At 42.5% G+C, this 17,866-nt stretch overlaps 1 protein-coding gene across 1 annotated transcript in view; it reads right to left on the bottom strand.

Annotated features, from left to right (window-relative positions):
* The window catches only part of LOC117881769 (vitellogenin-2-like), a 35,963-nt gene extending 29,247 nt beyond the window's left edge, over window positions 1-6,716 (bottom strand). Inside the window, exons 1-9 of the mRNA XM_034779430.1 lie at window positions 6,677-6,716; window positions 6,420-6,440; window positions 6,074-6,225; window positions 3,564-3,815; window positions 3,218-3,379; window positions 2,891-3,039; window positions 1,978-2,128; window positions 1,700-1,857; window positions 1,453-1,618 (exon numbers count right to left, since the gene is read on the bottom strand). Coding sequence (XP_034635321.1) covers window positions 1,453-1,618; window positions 1,700-1,857; window positions 1,978-2,128; window positions 2,891-3,039; window positions 3,218-3,379; window positions 3,564-3,815; window positions 6,074-6,225; window positions 6,420-6,440; window positions 6,677-6,716 — 1,251 coding nt within the window. The remainder of the gene's footprint in view (window positions 1-1,452; window positions 1,619-1,699; window positions 1,858-1,977; window positions 2,129-2,890; window positions 3,040-3,217; window positions 3,380-3,563; window positions 3,816-6,073; window positions 6,226-6,419; window positions 6,441-6,676) is intronic.
* Window positions 6,717-17,866: the final 11,150 nt, after the last annotated feature.

The following is a 17,866-nucleotide window of genomic DNA, read 5'->3' as shown; positions in this document are numbered from 1 at the left end:
CTTCAATACAGAAAAAACACCTGCTTTGACTGTGCAAACCTAGTTGTTTCCTGCCGCCCCGTTCTGGGGCCCATACAGGGTATCACGCAACAATTACAATCCAGACTCGATGGGGACCACATCTGGAAAGAAATCTTTCCCAGGCCCCCTCTTCTGGCCTTCAAACAACTGCCCGGTCTCTCCAAGCTCATCATCAGAAGCAAGCTCCATATATATCAGGTCCTACCAACTAAAGCGGCACCAGACCCTGCCATAACAGATGCAAAACCTGCAGATGTATCTCCACTTCTATAATGATAAAAAAACCCACAACACATCTTTCAAGATCAATGGGTCTTACACATGCCTGTCACAACATGTGGTGTATCTCATCCAATGCACTAAATGCCCCAGTACAACTATGTGGGTGAAACTAGACAATCACTACATTCTCAAATGAACTCAAACAGAAAAATGTTTAAAGATAAAAACACCATATCGGGGTGGGTGAACACTTTTCACAAAATGATCACTCCATATCTGACCCCTCAGTTCTCGTCCTCAAAGGAAACCTGCACAACACCTTCAAAAGACAAGCCTGGGAGCTTAAATTCATAATGTTGCTATCCTATGGCTGCAGTGATGTTAACTGGACGCTTCACTTTGAATAGTCTCTTAGAATGTAACTACTTCTGGTAAACAATCTGTTCCACCCTGTGTTTAGCATGACAATAAGGGCAGATCTACACTGCAGCATTACTTCAGTATAACTACATCTCTCAGGGTACGTCAGGGTAAATCTAGCGGAGATCAATATATCGCGTCTAGTGTAGACGTGGATAAATCGATCCCCGATTGCTCTGCCGTCGACTCCGAAACTCCACCATGGCGAGAGGTGGAAGTGAAGTCGACAGGGGAGTGGTGGCCATCAATCCTGCACCGTGAGGATGCGAAGTAAGTGATTCTAAGTTGATCTAAAATACGTCGACTTCAGCTACGCTATTCTCGTAGGTGAAGTTGCGTATCTTAGATCGATCCCCCCCTAGTGTAGACCAGGCCTCAGGGATGTGAAAAATCCCCACTCCTGACTGATGTAGTTATACCAACCTAAGTGTCAGCACAGACAGTTCTATGTCGGTGGGGGGGCTTTTCCTGCCGACATAGCTACTATCTCTCGTGGGGGATTAACTACACCGATGGGAGAGCTTTCTCCCATCAGCGTAGAGCGTCTTCATTAAAGCACTACAGCTGCACTCATGCAGCTGTGCCAGTGCAGCATTTTAAGTGTAGACTTGCCCTGAGTACCTGTCCTACACCCGAAGAGCAGCTCTGTGTCGTTTGAAAGCTTGTCTCTTTCACCAACAGAAGATAGTCCAGTAAAATATATTAACCCCTCCCCCCCCCCACCTTGTCTCTCTAGTAGAAGAATTACAAGACAACAGAATGAGGAATGATCCTATGTATTGTACTCACTGCTACAGCTTGTAAAGTGTGATCATCAGCTTTGGATAAATGGAAGGCGAGAGCGATAGTCAGAGCTGATTCCAAATAGCTGAGGTCCTCATTATGAATTTTTTGCTTAAGGAACATGAATGTCTCAGTAGTTCCCGCTGCACAGATTGCGCTCAATAACCAGCGCCTGTAAACAAGAGGAGGCATCCATTATTTTCATTGTCAGAATTTCTCTGAAATGTTGCTTGAGAGTGATACAGTCAATTACCTATATTGAGGTTTATCAGCACATTGTTTCCAAAGAGACTCAAGGTTTTCAGGCGTTGCCACACGGCAAAGCTGGATAAGTTCTAAGAATTTGGCTGGAGCTTCTCTATTGTACCCTTGTTGATTATGCTGAATTAATTGTTGCAGTATTTCTACTATCTGATACAAAAACAGAAGGCAGAAGGGATTACAAGATATCTTAAGTGTCTGAAATAATTTGCTGATCTTCCATTAGCTTTATAAATAATGAAAGAGCCTAAAATATTAAGCATCTCATACCTGTGATTTAGGATTTTTCATCTTTATTAGATGAATTGGCATCTGGAGTAGTTCTCTTGCAAAATCGTAACGAAGACTTCCATAGTTTTGCAACTGAATTTCTGATGGGCTTGCTTGACTGTTTTTAATATCACTCAAAGTGAGTTCTTGCCTGCAAGGAAAAGAGTGAAATGTAGCATAACATTTTACTTTGGGTGCTCCATTTGTCTAAGCTAAATCCAGTGGATATTATAGCTGAATGAAAGACTTCCAACAATAATTTCACATTGTCTGCAAATGGATCAGAAAATTCTCAAATTTATTCATTATTCAAAATCATTGAAATTTCTTGAGGTTATCATTTTACATTTGCAGATTGTTCACAAACTGTTCAGTAAGAATATTAACAAGTCACTCCATGTTGGTTATTTATATAAGCCATCGGGGTGTTGGGAGGCTTAACTGAAGTTTGTAAACACATGGAGATCTCTGGCTAAAAATATCAAGTGTACAATATGAGCGTGTATGAAACTTGCAACAACATGAACATTTTTACAGTAAAAAGTTTAGATTTAAATCTCACAGCTTCTCTATCATTTTAACAAGGCAAACTGAGGCGACATTAGTATTAACAGCATCTTACTGATATTTACATTTCTCAGATATTTCATTTTACTGACCTCTGGCACGTACCCTATGCAAAAGTGAAATGCCACGAACAGCAATTTGGGCTGCATTAATTACAGAGAAGAAACTTAGATACAGGTAGAGACACGTAAGGCCAGATCACTCCTCTGAATGCCAAAAACTAACAAAAGAACCATCCAGTTGCAGCATTTTTGTTTTATTCCCAAAGTCTTGGTGAATGTATTTTAAATGTATTCTCCCAGTTCTGATCATTATACTCATTTACAGTGTAATGGCTGAGGCCTACCTTGCTTCCGTGACAGCAACACCAGCAGGCTCACTGAAAGGGGAGATCTGATAGACCTGCTGGGACACAGCTTGTGTGATCAGGGTGCCAGCATCTGTGTATTTCATTTTGTAGGTGAATGCAGCTGTTCCTTTTATGATCTTTTCTTTCTAAAAGGGCAAAGAACTCATAGTAAATGAGAACAGACCATTGTTTAACTCCAGCTATATTATGAATGGGCCAAATTCACCATTGAAATGAGTATTCTCCATCTCTGTTTAAATCAGTTCAGTGATATGTGTATACGCCTGCAGTTAATTTGGCATTATAGGTTTATATGTTCCATACCAGTGGGCAAGTAGCACAAGGGCGGATGTAAGCCATTCCAATGTTCTTCAGCACTTTATCCTGGCAGTTGTTGAGGTCTTTGGTTTTGAATACTGTGACTCGGTTACTCTTCTTGTCTTCCTGGATAATGTACCTTGTATGGCAGACACCTCCAATCCCGGCCTATAGAGATTGATAGAGCTTAATTGCATTTCTCATTTGAAACAGACTTTAATTCCAGGACAAGGAGCAGGTGAACAAGTAACCTTCCTGGAAACTGTATCTGAACCAAAATATATAATAAAATTATAATAAAAAATGAATGTTTGTTCTCATGGCAAAGTAGAATTAGGAAGGAAAAACAAACCTCTTGCAAGTCATATGCATTCTGTGACTTTTTGACAGTTATCTGCAACATGTTCAGAATCCCTCTCACTAGGTTAACACATGTGACAGGAGTATCTTTGGGGGCATAAATGTTCCCAATCTGCCCTCTGTTGTATTCAAACTTAAAGAGTTGGGTGAGGCATGATGAAATTGTCTGGATGAGTTTGGAAGATCGAGTGAATGGATCTCTGGGCCAGATTCCATTGTATTCATCCAGCTGTGGAGATAGGATCTGAGAACAAAATACAGACATCACACCTGTCAAAATTTTTGTCAGTTAAAAATATTTCCCTAAGAGAAGAATCTGAGCTCCATCACAAAGCCACTTGTCCAAACATTGCATAAAATTATCTCCTTTCCTTTCCTGTATTTGGGTCTGGGATGAGGCTGTCAAGACACAATTTCCACAAAGGATTTCTGCCTACCCAAAGTTCTGACAGAATAAAACAAATCATGCAACCTTCATTAGTCCCACAAACCTGGTAGTGCCATCTGAATGTTCAAGTGGAGAGTGAAAACCCTGATTACACAGACTATCTGCTGGGGAGGGAAATACCTTCCCTATCCCCAAAGCTTCAGTCAGCTTTCACACAAAGTGTTCTGGGAAGCGCAGCCGAAACACTGCTTATGTGTGCCTCCATATACAAATGTTTAGAATTATGGCTGCTGGCCACTGCAGCACAAAAACATTGGTTAGGAGAATGAGAGGACCATTGTTTTTAATAGGGGAGGAGGAAGGATCTCTGGTTCCCACCAGCACAGATATTATGCCCTTCCCTCTGGAGATGTGAACCAATTATAGTGCTAGCAGCCTATAAAAGGTGTTTAATTTTACAAGTACTTGCTTGTAATCTAGAGATGTGGGGGCAAGAGGACTGTAAAAACAGGACATCTCCTATATATAATTCTGATTTTATTCTAAGCCTTGATTAGTGACTGCTGATAAGTGTGGACTGCCCCTTTGTCATTTTAACCTACTTCAATATTCTGTAATTCAGAATCCCTGCACGTTGCCCTCAGTGATGTAAAGACAGGGCTACAGAAACAATAGACATTTAGGGTCAATTTTTGGTTTCTTTTACACCAGTGAAACTCATAAGAGTTCAGCTGGGTGTCTCCAGTATAACCGTGATCAGAATTTAGCAAAGTGAATAAATATTTCTAACAGATATTATATTGTTTCCATTCAGATCTTTCCTTGTGTCATCATTATCCTATCGTTCAGTGAGGTACATCATAAATTATATTGGTGTGGCACAAATCCATTTGTTACAGTAAATGTAACAAAGAAAAATAGCTTCTGGGCCAAATTCTGGCAGTGTGTGTGTGTGTGTATATATATATATTTCCCCACATTTGTCTCTTATTTCCATTTGCTTAGATGCTTAGCCCCTTTTCTCTTGCCATGTTTTAAACCATTGAATGTATTTTTTCTAATGAATAGGAACACTCCTAGAGCTGGGATATTATTGTTGTAATTCTCCAGTTCTGAATAAAAATTAAGCTAAACAATAAAACCAGGTGTGACATTTTATCTACAACATTCAGCTTTTCTCAAGCTATGGAAAAAATATGACAAAATGGGGTTATTTCATTCTTGAATTTTTTATTAACTTTCTTTTTAAAACGTCATGTTTGTCTGATAAAGTATTTGCAAGGACAGTTATTTTAACAAATGCCTCTGGTATTTTTCAGTCATTATGGTAATTATGTGAATACAGCCTTCGAGCAAATTATATAACTTTGTTTTGAAAAGCATCTATAGATCTGGTGCCTGCTCCTGCTTCCATTAACATCAATGGGGATTTTGCTTTTGACTTCTATGGTAGTAGGATCTACCCCATATCTGTAATTTTCCATAAGCAATCTGAGTTCTTCAAAACTTTTTGGGTGCCTACTGCTGTGGAGTGCTGAGTGCTCTGAACTCCTCAGCTTCCAGCAAAACCATCAGGAGACAGGGGCATTCAGCAACTTACAGGATCAGCTAGAGGCCAATTCTTAGATCTGGCTAGGTACAAAATCCTGGTGGGTGGCAAAGAAAACTTTATACCACCTTCACCACCACATCCTGGGGCCACCCAGAGACCAGTCAGCTCCTAACACAACTAAAAGCAGCCTTAGTGCTGCTATAATTTGAAACAGTCTGCAATAGCTCTGCATTGTGGCAGCCAAAGAAAACAGCAGCACTACAACACTCAGTCATGCCCTCTTTCCCCAGCCACCTCCTTAGCTAAGCACCTGCACTTGGAACTGGGAGGGGGGAGTATATAGCTGAACACACTGACTCTGTACTGGGGGAAATCCTTAACTGACTGGTTACACCAGCTTTACAGGCCCTTTGTATGTTGCCAAGATCAGGGTCCTAGGATTCTAATTGTTCTCCAGCTGCCAGTCCATTACATAGGCCTGGATGTATTACTATAACTTCCATTACTATTCAATGCATCTTCCTTTGCTTGCTTGCTTTCCTTCATATACATTGTCATTTACCTTCAGCATGTGATAGTTGTGTGACAATCCACTGATCTCTACTTTGCATGTCAGCCTCAGCCCAGCTCTTGCCAATCCTCTGTCTTGCAGACCATGCAGAATGAGGCCTTCATAGCTGTACAAGTAGGTCTTGCTGTTACTAAAACCAGGTTCTAATAAAAAAAAGTAGTTGAAATATCTACTTGTGCTAACATTTTTGTGACATTATAGTTCATCGTCATCATCTCAACAAAAAGTCACATGCCCAATTCTACCACCAGAAAAACAGGAGACGTCAGTGGTAGATGTACCAGTACATATGATGGCAGAGTTAGGTTCATTAATTAAAAATGAGCAGTAGACTTACCAATGTCATATTTCTGACTCCCTGTGGGGAAAAAAATCAAATGGATATGTGAGACACTGAAAACAACTATTTTGACTTCACATTTAATATACTGACTTATCCATAAAACTCCAATAAAGCTTGTGACTAGGACTTTAAAAGGTGCCTAAGGGAGGTCAGCTCCATCTCACGTGAAAGTCAACGAGATTTGGGTGCCTAATCTCTTCAGGCCCCCTCTGAACATCCCAGCCAAGTATTATTGGAAGAAAGGAACTTACCCACAAAAGTGAACACCAGTGCCAGTATGATTCTCCTCATGATGAAGGTGAAAGAAGCTCTCAGGGGAACATGCTGCTTTTATAGAAGAAGAATTATTAACTGGTGGGCACTGCTGGGGTGAATTTTGTTGAGTTATCAACTTTTTATCAAGTTACTCAAACATTTTTTTTCTGATGCTGTTGACTTTTTATTCTGAACTGAAGGTATCGTTGGCATATTCCCACTCTGATCGTTCCACCCGAGCCATTTATACCTTTTGAAAATAACTTTCAAAACAGGTGTTTTTTTTAAAGGATCGTTTTAAAACAAAATATTTAATTCATAAGGGAAATTGTTGATGATCCTTATTTTCTGGAAGTTTCTGGTGCTGTAATGTTTGTGATAACTTTGTCCTGGTTATTCTGACCTGACATAAGGCACAAAAGCTTATCTAACTGATAATGGCTCAGAAGAATTGTGCAAAAACACCAGACAAGCAGAGTGTCACAAGGTTGTCATTATCTTAGTAACCATACAAAAAAGTTTCATTTTATATACTATTTGTGCATATACTAAAGTAACATAGCAATATTAAACTTGCCTGATTGTTACAACGGCTATGACCGGAAAAAAAGGTAATGAACTTTTTTTTGTCTCTATTTATTATGAGAAAGAGGTGTTAATAACTTAGGGTATCTCTATACTGTATTGTAAACCTGGGATGCAGGTTTCAGCCCAAACCTCACATTGGCCTAACACAAAATCTTTCTGGCTTGGGTTAGTAAACTCTCAGGACCCAGGTCCAAGCCAGCCAAGAGAAATACGGGGCCCCAGAACGTCACGTTCACTGGAGGCCTCACCCCCTGCATTTCACTTTATTTACACTGAAGTTACAGACTTGGGGGGACAGCACCTGAGCTTGAGGCCCCAGTACAATTGCCCTCTCTTTCCCTTCCTCTCATCAGCCCTGCCCCATAGACCCCCTCACACTCCCAGGGATGGGTCCAAGCTCGAGTCCCACTGTGACTCAGGTCCAAGCCTCAACATGGTGCAGTGTGATGCAGCCCAAGCCGCAGACCTGAGTCAGAAGGGCTGTGTAGTGCAGTATGGATGCATTACCACAATTGCGAGACCCCGGGGCCAACAACTATAAATCCAGGCTTACAATGCCATGTGGACATTCAGGCACAGGCTTGGCAACATCAAGTCCACAAGTGCAGATCCCACAGACCAGGGTTTATACTGCAGTGTAGCTGAACCCATAGGTCAGAATGTTTCTCTCCACTCATGTGGGCAGGTTGAACTGCATTGCAGAGTAAGGGAAGTATTCGGGGGAGCTGTTTTATCCCAGCAGGAATATTGCTGGATCATACAGACTCTGATCTGATGGGTGACTTATTAATATTTGAATGTCTGATTCTAAACACCCTGCCAGAATTATTACGTCAATGGGATTACTTCTGTGAGTATGGGGAGCAGGAGTTGAGCCATAAGCAAGAGGGCTGTAATTTTCACATTTCAAGTGTCTCTCCCTTTTGTTTTCAGTCAAAGTGCCTAGATTTAATTTATTATTCTTAGCAAATCTAAAATACAGTTTATTTCAATATGGAGCAATAATTCACTGAATTTTACATAAATTGAGCTGTCAAGCTTAGCCAAGTCAGGTGATTTAGTTTTACTAAATTAAGTTTTTTGGGTCCCTGGTGTAATTTCCGATATAATTGAATGGCGGGGATTATTTTTAGCTCCTCAAATTTTCTCTTTTTTATAAGGTCTGAGAAAATGTAGATGTTGCTTCTTGATCAGTGGTTTCTTCTGATTCGTAATGATAGCATTAAGCCCAAATCTGTTTTTCCCCTTCCTATTAAATACTTGATAAGAAAAAGTAATATTTCACTCTATACAAAGAGCAAGAGAGAAGCCAGCCTTATCTTTCAGAACTAAGAGTGTTTGTATCTGAACTGAATAGATTTGAAAGGTGTAATTCATCCTAGATTCATAGACTATAAAGCCAGCAGGGACCATCATGATCATCTAATCTGACCTTGTGCACATTGCAGGCCACAGACCCTCACCCACCCACTCCTGTAATAGATCCATAATCTTGGGCTGAGATAATGAAGTCCTCAAATCATGATTTAAAGACGTCAAGTTACAGAGAATCCACCATTTATACTGCTTCAAACCTGCAAGTGACCTGTGCTCCATGCTGCACATGGTGAAAAGGTGAAAAGCCTGCAGGGTCTCTGCCAATCTGACCCAGTGGAAAATTCCTTCCCGACACCACACAAAATAACTGGCTTTATATGAGACACTACATAAGAGAATTTTTTCCAGGCAGGCTGCAACAGCAGCTGATCTCTCCATGTTCCCTATGTCGGGGGGTTCTTGGCTAATGTACCCTACTGACAGATCCCATGGGCCCCTATGCCAGCCTTCGCTGCATTTTCCTCACCAGCCTGTTTGGAGCTGATGTTCAGCTCTATTCTGTGTCAGGCAAAAGGTGCAGCAGCTCCTCCCACTGTAACATAGTGTAGTCCTCTCTCTTTAAAATTAGTCATGTGTAATCACTGGAGGGCCTCCCAGTGAAAGAGGTCTCTCACATGATAGAGGCGCACTCAGGGTCTGCATGCTCAGAGTCTGTAGGAGCCATCTTGTTATAAAGACAGTTGTGGGTTAAACTGTACACCCCTGGTCTCACTTCCCAAAGTATAGAGACTGTAGTATACTCACAAGAAAGACACTCTCGGCTCCCTGTCCATGCTAGAAAGCATGACATGATGACAGATGTGACCACATTTCACATGAAGCGGTTGTTTTTGTCAGGAGCACAGTGCATCAAATTACCACACACAGACAAGAAACTGCAATCAGCAGAGCAGCAGGAACCAAACAGAAGATACAGAATACTGAGACACACTGGCCATGTCTACCTTCAGCTGGGTGTAGATGTACCTGTGCTAGCGCTGCTTGCTAGTGTGCTAAAAATAGCAGGGTAGCCAGGGTAGCATGGGCAGTGCAGTTACTCGGGCTAGCTGCCTGGGTACAAACCCAAGGAGTCTGGGAGGGGTATACGTACTCAGACAGCTAGTCAGACTTGCTACCCAGGCACTGCTGTTTTTAGTGAGCTAACTCAAGCAGCGCTAGCGCAGTGACGTCTACGCAAGCTGGGAATCCCACTGCCCAGTTCAAAGGTAGATGTAAATAAGACTTTAACAATGGCCGTACTGGGCCAGACCAATGGTCCATCTAGCCCAGTATCCTGTCTTCTAGCAGTGGCTGGTGCCAGACCCTGCAAAAGGAATGAACAAAATAGAGTAATTTACTGAGTGATCCAGCCCCTGTCATCCAGTCCCAGCTTCTGACCATAATAGGTTCAGGGACACCCAGAGCATGGTGTTGTGTCCCTGACCACCTTGGCTACTAGCTATTGATGGACCTAACCTTCATTAACTTATTGAATTATTTTTTGAATCCACTTATACTTTTGGCCTACACAACATTCCATGGTAACAAGTTGACTGTGTGTTATGTAAAGAAGTACTTCCTTTTGTTTGTTTTAAACTTGCTGCCTATTAATTTCATTTGGTGACCCCTAGTTCTTGTGTTATGTAAAGGGATAAATAACACTTCCTTATTCACTTTCTCCACAACATTCATGATTTTAGAGTACCTCTATCATATACTCCCTTAGTCATCGCTTTTCTGAATTGTACAATCCCAGGCTTTTTAATCTCTCCTCATAGGGAAGCTGTTCCAGGGCCCTAAACATTGTTGCCCCCTTTGTATTTTTTCCAATTCTAATATATATTTTTTGAAATGTGGCAGCCAGAGCTGCACACAGTATTCAAGGTGTAAGGTGTACTATGGATTTATAACTGGTGGAAACATATTTTCTGTCTTATTATCAATCTCTTTCCTAATGGTTCCTAACATTTTTTGACTGCCACTGTACATTGAGGGAATATTTTCAGAAAACTATCCACAATGACTCCAATGTCTCTTTCTTGAGTGGTAACATCATTTAGACTCCATCATTTTATATGTATCGTTGGGATTATGTTCTCTTTATACTTCCTGTCCCATCCCTGCACTTCCTGGCTCCACCCACCAGGGGAAGGTAAAGGGCCCTCCTTCTCAGGTCCGGAGGGAGGCCACCTCTGCTCACTACACAGTGTTACAGGGTAATAGAAATTGTAGAGTACACTCAGCAGAGCCATGGTACTCTGCACTGTATATAAGGAATGTTCCTATGAAATTCAAGCTTGATACAGAGACCTAAGATAAAGTTTTACCAAATCATTTTTTGAAAAAAAGATACCAGGTCCCATCTAGACAAAGCAGCCTGATGTTGTGCTCACAGTATATGGTGGTTCCAGCATAGACTCTGAAGGAGAAATCAGCCTAACAGCAGCAACAACCAAGGCCAATACCAGGGCCAGTTCTTCATCATTAAGGCATCTACAATGCCACGGTTAGGCAGAGAAGCTTACACATGGCTACACCCTAATACACAGAATAGGTACGCTGCACATCCAGCACTAAAGAAGAATTGATTGCACAATACCCGCAAATTTTCTGGGGACTAGGAAAGTTCCATGGGAAGCATCATATATATATATGGACCAACTACCTAGTAAAAGCATGTTAACTATTCTAGTTGAGAAAGATGGATACTGGCAAACAACATTAGATAAGGAGTCATCTGAACTAAGCACTTTCAGTACACCCTAGGGCAGCTATAATTTTTTCAATCTATATTTTAGAATAAAGTCAGTTAGTGAAGTGTTTCAACAAAAACATAATGAAACATTTGGAGATATTGCAGGCTTCCACATAATAGTGACTGACATGCTCATAGCAGCATCAAGTTGATGCCATCAACTCAGGCAGAACATGATCAGACACTGAAGAAAGTGATGGCAAGGGTTCAAGAGAGAATGTCAAGTTCAACCCAGATAAAATCCAGTTCAGGGTAAAAGGAGTCAAAGACATGGGACACAGTCCCTCATTACAAGGAATCACACCAGATAACAGTTAGGTTGAAGCCATAGCTAACATGAAACCTCCTACAGAGGATCCTGGGGATGATCAGATTCCTTGTACACTACATCCTAGATGAAGCATCTTTGACTGCTCCACTGAAACAATTGCTATTGGGCTCTGGTCGGGGGGGGGAGAGCCCCATGGCTGGGCTCTGGGGTCATAGGAGGTGCAGATGTCTGGGCTGGGTGGGCGCCCTGCAGCTGGGCTCTGGGGGTGGAGGTGGCAGAGAAACAGGAACTGGGTTGTTGTAGGGGTTTCTTTAACGCTCTACTCCTGCGGAGGGGGGGGGGCGGGATTTTTTGTGCCTGTATTTTGAAATAAATTACCATAATATTTGAAACTGGTATGATTATATAGTGTTATTTAGACACATAAAATATGCAGAATTTTAAAATAATGTGTGCAGAATTTTTAATTTTTTGGTGCAGAATCGCTCAGGAGTAACACATCATCAAACAGTGAAACATACTACAGATGGTGACATCACTGAAGAAAAGGTTGTCTCTGCAGTTGAGATCACCGCCACACTCAGCAGAGATTTGTTAACCAAACTGAAGGAGGATGCAGAGAAGTCCTGTAATGCACGCCTTACACAGTGTTGTACATGAGGGCTGGCCAGGCAGCCATATTGGGCTGTGAAAGACACTACAGTGTTTCATTAGAACAAGGTTAATTAATTAACAACATGGCAGGACATGCTTAACGGCTTACATGAATCACATCAAAGCGTTCAGCGAACAAAAGCAAGAGCTAAGCCAGGTCTGACCCAACACACAGAATAACGCAGAGCATGTCAGAAATATAGGCCAAAAAACCAAAAAGACCCATTATGATCTCATGAGATTACTGATGGTCCATGGCACAAGACAGCTGCAGATATTTTTGACTTCGGCAAACACTCCTAGCTACTACTTTTCCAAATTTCTAGAAGTTCTGCAGCTGCAAGACAAGTCAGCACACTCTTTCAATGCTAAACTGAGAGCTGTATTTCCAAGACATGGCATCCCTAAAGAGTTAGTGAGTAACCATGTTCCATTTGCAAGCAGAGAAATGGGTAACTCAGAGCTCTTGGGGACTGAAACTTGCTCACTCCAGTCCTGGATAGCCACACACAGTGGCAGCTGGTGAACTTTGGGGCCAGTGCAGCATAGCAGAAAAAACCCATGCCCACTTGTCCCCATGGCACGCCTACCCCTAGCCCCATCCCCAAACAGAGAGAATGGGAGGATCAGCCCAAGGAAAGTTGCCCTGCCTCGCCACCTCGAGTCCTTACATACCTTGGCCAGTTCCAGGCTTGGACCTCCTTTCCAGGATCTTCCTCTTCGCCCTCTGTTGTGTTCCCTCTCTCTGCCACCGACTTCTCCTGCCCTGCCTGGTGAGGCCTCCACCAGCAACTCTGCTGCCTTCACTGCAGCACTGAGCTTCAGGCATTGCCCCAGCCAGCAGAGCCTGAGAGGGAGAGACAGAGACAGCCCACCATCCAAGCCAGTCCTAGCGCCTGATGCTTCCTGGACACGCTGCTAAGGACTTCCCCTAGAGCACCTACCCACCAGTTTCTCCAACTAAGAATTCCCCTCACCAGGCCCATACCCAGCTAGGAATCACCCTAGCAACACCCACACACTGCTCACCTTTAGCAACCCACCACTAATCTGCACTTGGACTGGACGGATGTAAACTGTAGAGCAGCGGTTCTCAAACTGTGGGGCAGGACCCCAAAGTGGGTCACAACCTCATTTTAATGGGGTCACCAGGGCTGGTTTAGAGTTGCTGGGGACCGGAGTCAAAGCCAAAGCCCGAGTCCCACCGCCCAGGGCCAAAGCCCAAGGGCTTCAACCCTGGGCAGCAGGGTAGGTTACAGGCCCCCTGCCTGGGGATGAAGCCCCTTCTGGGGTCGTGAAGTAATTTTTGTTGTCAGAAGGAGGTCACAGTGCAATGTAGTTTGAGAACCCCTGCTGTAGAGCATTGTAAAATGTTTCTTTCTAACTGTCCCCTACTGGTGCACGCTGAAAAGTACCTAGAGTATGTTAATGGAGTCCTGTCGGTGCTTCATTTGTAATGAAAGGGTTGCCAGGGCTCATGCAATTTTCTTACATCCGTAACTGATGCAGCAATCCCAGAGGTGCCAGAGCTATGAACTGCCAAGCCTAGAAGTGCCATGGCTCAGCCCTGGTACAAATTAAGCACTGAGTCTTGTCTGAAATGGGATTACATCTGCACAAAGTAGGTACCTTTTAGAGAGCATCGGCAGGGTCTATACAGATCAGCTGGAACACAACATGTTACAGCACTCGCCAGTCACCGCTGCCTGTGGCAGTGGATCCAGCACCCCAAACACCCCTGAAAATTGCCACCGCTGCTCTTCCCGTCAGACCGTGATTGCTCAGTCTGTGCATATGCTGGAGCAGCTGAATGCCCTGCTAATAAATAGGACTCATGACCACGGCAAATCAGTAGCAGGCTGTTATAGATTTGCTGTGTTGGAGAATCATATTTAGTCTCTCTCTCTCTCTCTCTCTCTCACACACACACACACACACACACACACACATATTTGTGTACTTTGGTGAATGACCCAACACCCTCTAGTCATGGGCTGGTGTTGCCCACAATCTACTGGAATGGCTGAGAGAACCATTCAGACAATAAAATCAGTGTTTCACAAAACAGCTGCACCAGGTAGAGATCCTGCCTTAGCTCTTTTGGAGTTGAGAAACACACCTGAGATCATCCCTGGCCTTCCACTCACAGTATCCCTATTTCAGTCCTATGCCATTTAGCCTGGCACTTTAGGAAGTTCAGTGGCTAAGCTGCTTGGCAGCATTTATAACTACTCAGGGTTAATATTAAATTGTGCTTTTAGGGGTGTTTATGAGTATTACTCATTAGAAATGAGCCCAGGCCAGATCCCTGATTCTGAACATGACCAAATTTTGAATAAAGTTGGATCTAAAGCTAGATCTGAATTTCCATGCTGGTTTCTTGCTACCAAGGACTGACTAAAGATCCCATTTCTGACCACGCCACATTTTGGAGAAGTTTGGAACCAGTTCAGCATCTTGCAATCACATTGCAACGTGGTTCAAGTAGAAGAGCCTGGCAGAGTGTTTTCTGTGAGGGCTCTAGGACTGTGGAATTTGCTCCTCAGTCCAAAATTGTCCAAATTTGGTGATTTTCCTGGTGCACTACAACAGACCTCTGAGAGGGTTTTTGGATTGGCTAGGCTGTATTGGCGTTGCACGATGATTGTGGGGCAGTAAGGAGTCTCTGTAAGTGGCTGGCTGGGTTCCTGTTTAAAGGAATGCATTAATGCTACTGGGATTTTATTTTATGTTTAATGAGGCATTAGGGCTGCCTAGAGGCTTCTTATTTACTTAAAATTCAAAATAAATAAATAAAAACATTACAAGAAAATTATCCTCTTTGACAAGTCTCCATCCAGGACACATGAGCCCAGAAAGGACATTTGCTTGTTGGCTTAGAGCCCTACAAAACAGGATAATGTGCTTTTGTGCATTGACTGCAGTGGAATAGGGGGAAAAACCATTACCAGAACTGTTGTGAAGCAGGAGGTTATTGAGTGGTTCACTGCTCCCCTCTCAGCTCAGAAGCTGCTTTTGCCATTGGGGTTGAGAAAGTTGTTGATTGGCTCTCGGCTCCCACTGTGGTCAGGTGAATTTGCTTGGGGCAGGTCTCTTGCTCTGTAGGGGTGTCTGTCCATTTTCTTTTAGGATCTTTTTGCCTCAATAACTTACCCATTACATTCTTTTTTCTTCTTCCTTGAGTTTGAAAGGGGAGGCCTGAAGAGGGAAAGTCTTCCAAACATTGGCACGATGCCTCGGAAGCGTGGTATACTGGAAACTGGTTTAAATGACCAGCGATCACTTTAAGCATGAGAGATTTCCTGATTCTGCTTACAGACTAGGGGGCTTTGAGTGAAGCCCTGTGGTCTGGGTTGTCTGAGTCAGTCAGCAGCCAGTCTGTCTGGAAAAAGCCAATTTAAAGCAAGGTGGGGTGAATTGTGCCTCACTGCCTCAGGGAGAAGCCTGTTTTCTCTCTCTCTGTGTTTTTGTTTTTGGGTTCTTGAGTGTCACTGTTCTGAATGCTAAGAAATAAAGTAGTGTTACATTGCAATGTTCCAGCAAAAGTATGTTTATCTCACATCTCTGTGGGTATGTTGTGAACATAAACGGAAGAGGAGTAGGGCTTGGCATCCAGCCCACGCTGAGACATCTCATTATGGTGAGAGGGTGTGTGAGGGAATGAGCTTGGCTGCAGAAAGGGAGGGAGAAAGGAGCATGCAGCTGCAACCAAAGACTGACCATCATTGGTCAGAATGAGAGTCGGGCATGACGCTTATGCGAGCACATCCCTTGGAGTTCTGGCGGGTTCATGTCTCATATTTATTTCAGGCTTTGTGATCTGGTGAGTTCTCTTACAATAGTGCACAATGGGATATCCATGAAATCTGTATTTTCCATTACAGCTCCAGAGTGCAGTGTGTTTGTATTTTTGGTATTAAGCTAGCCTCAGTGCTGAAAGATTCATGCCAGACCATATCCTCTATAATGCAACTATCCTAATACTGCTTTGTTAGAAAGCAAAGGACATAGTAGAAATGAGTTGACTTCCAAATGATCTATGGTCTATAAAATAGCAACTCCACTGACTGCAATGTAGTTAAGGTGGGTGATAGTGCGATAGTTCCAAGTATTAAAAAAGCAGCTGTCTACATCACACTATTTGTAACACAGGGTAACCATGAAGTAATTGAAAATTTAATTAACATTAACACTTAATGCTCCCAAAGCACTAACTTTGGAGCCATGCTTTCAAACAATAAATCCTCACACACAGTCACAGATGTTGAAAGTGTCAGCCTCAGCGAGAAGGAGCTCGCTCACAATTATGATCATTCTAACCTGTACAAATCTCCCACAGTGTTTTCTGTATATATGAATATTAATAAAATAATAATAGTTATTATGAAAAATAATACACCATGATCTAGTGGGACAGAGATGACAAGACTTGAAGTCAGCAGATCTGGTTTTCAGTACCAGAGCTGATACTAGCTCATGTCATGACTATAGGAAAGTCATTTAACTACTTGATGCCTCAGTTTCCCTGTCTGTATGTTGAGCATAATAATACCAATCATACCTATTTCGCAGGGGTGCTGTGAATTTAATCAATTAAGGTTTGAAATTCTTAGATAGAAGATGCTATATAAGTGATAATTACAAGTAATTATAATATTTAGCACTTATATAAAACTTTTTCATCTCAAAGTGCATTGCAAACGTTAACTAAGCCTCGCGATGCCAGTTAGACCGTCTTCTGCTTTGCATCAACAGAGTGTCATGTAAAAAATAAAAAGGTGTCAGTAATGAAATAGCTTGGTGGTAATATTCCTCAACAGGCTGCTTAATAGTCAATGGGGATAAACACAAAAGGTAAAGGCCAGTCCCCACTCAAGTCAGTGGTGAAACGCCCATTGATACCAGACTTTCACACAAAAAGGACAAGAGTTTTTAGGCCTGATTTGGACCTCAGTAACACCAGTTTTACACGGACGTAACTTCACTGCCTGCAATTAAAAAACTCTTGGTTCACACTGGTGTGAGAGCAGAATTAGGCTCTTTATACATTGCAGCAAGTAGTTTTAAGTACTAAATAGTTAAATTCTCAAACATGCCCCTTTATGCCTTCTCCCATGCTGCCCCACACAGTTGGGAGGTGCAGCCCATAAATGTCCACAAAACAACCTCATTATCCACCTTTAAATCTCTCCTCGAAACTCTCCTTTGGCACCAGACCTACAAAAAACTTGTCAATGTTTAGGCCACGTGTGTTGAGACCACACCTCTCACGCTGACTTCTTGTCCGCCCCTGTCTGTTTGTATCCTCTATTGTCTTTTGTCTTGTACTTAACTGTAAGCTAAGGGTGGGGATCATCTTTTTGTTCTGTGTTTGTACAGCACCTAGCACAATGAATGCTAGTCCCTGACTGGGGCTCCTAGGTGCTGGGTAATAATAAATAATAACAACAATTCTTTACTACATTGAACAGTCCCATTAAGCTGGGAAGTAGGTGTGTGTGACATGAAGTAAAAAAAGACCTCTTCCTTTCTATATACTGTGAAATAAGGGACTCTTCACCA

The sequence above is a fragment of the Trachemys scripta genome, chromosome 8 (assembly GCF_013100865.1).
Source record: "Trachemys scripta elegans isolate TJP31775 chromosome 8, CAS_Tse_1.0, whole genome shotgun sequence".
Taxonomy (NCBI): Eukaryota; Metazoa; Chordata; order Testudines; family Emydidae; genus Trachemys; species Trachemys scripta.
Note: the sequence above shows the minus strand (reverse complement) of the source record. Positions and strands in the feature narration are given on the sequence as shown.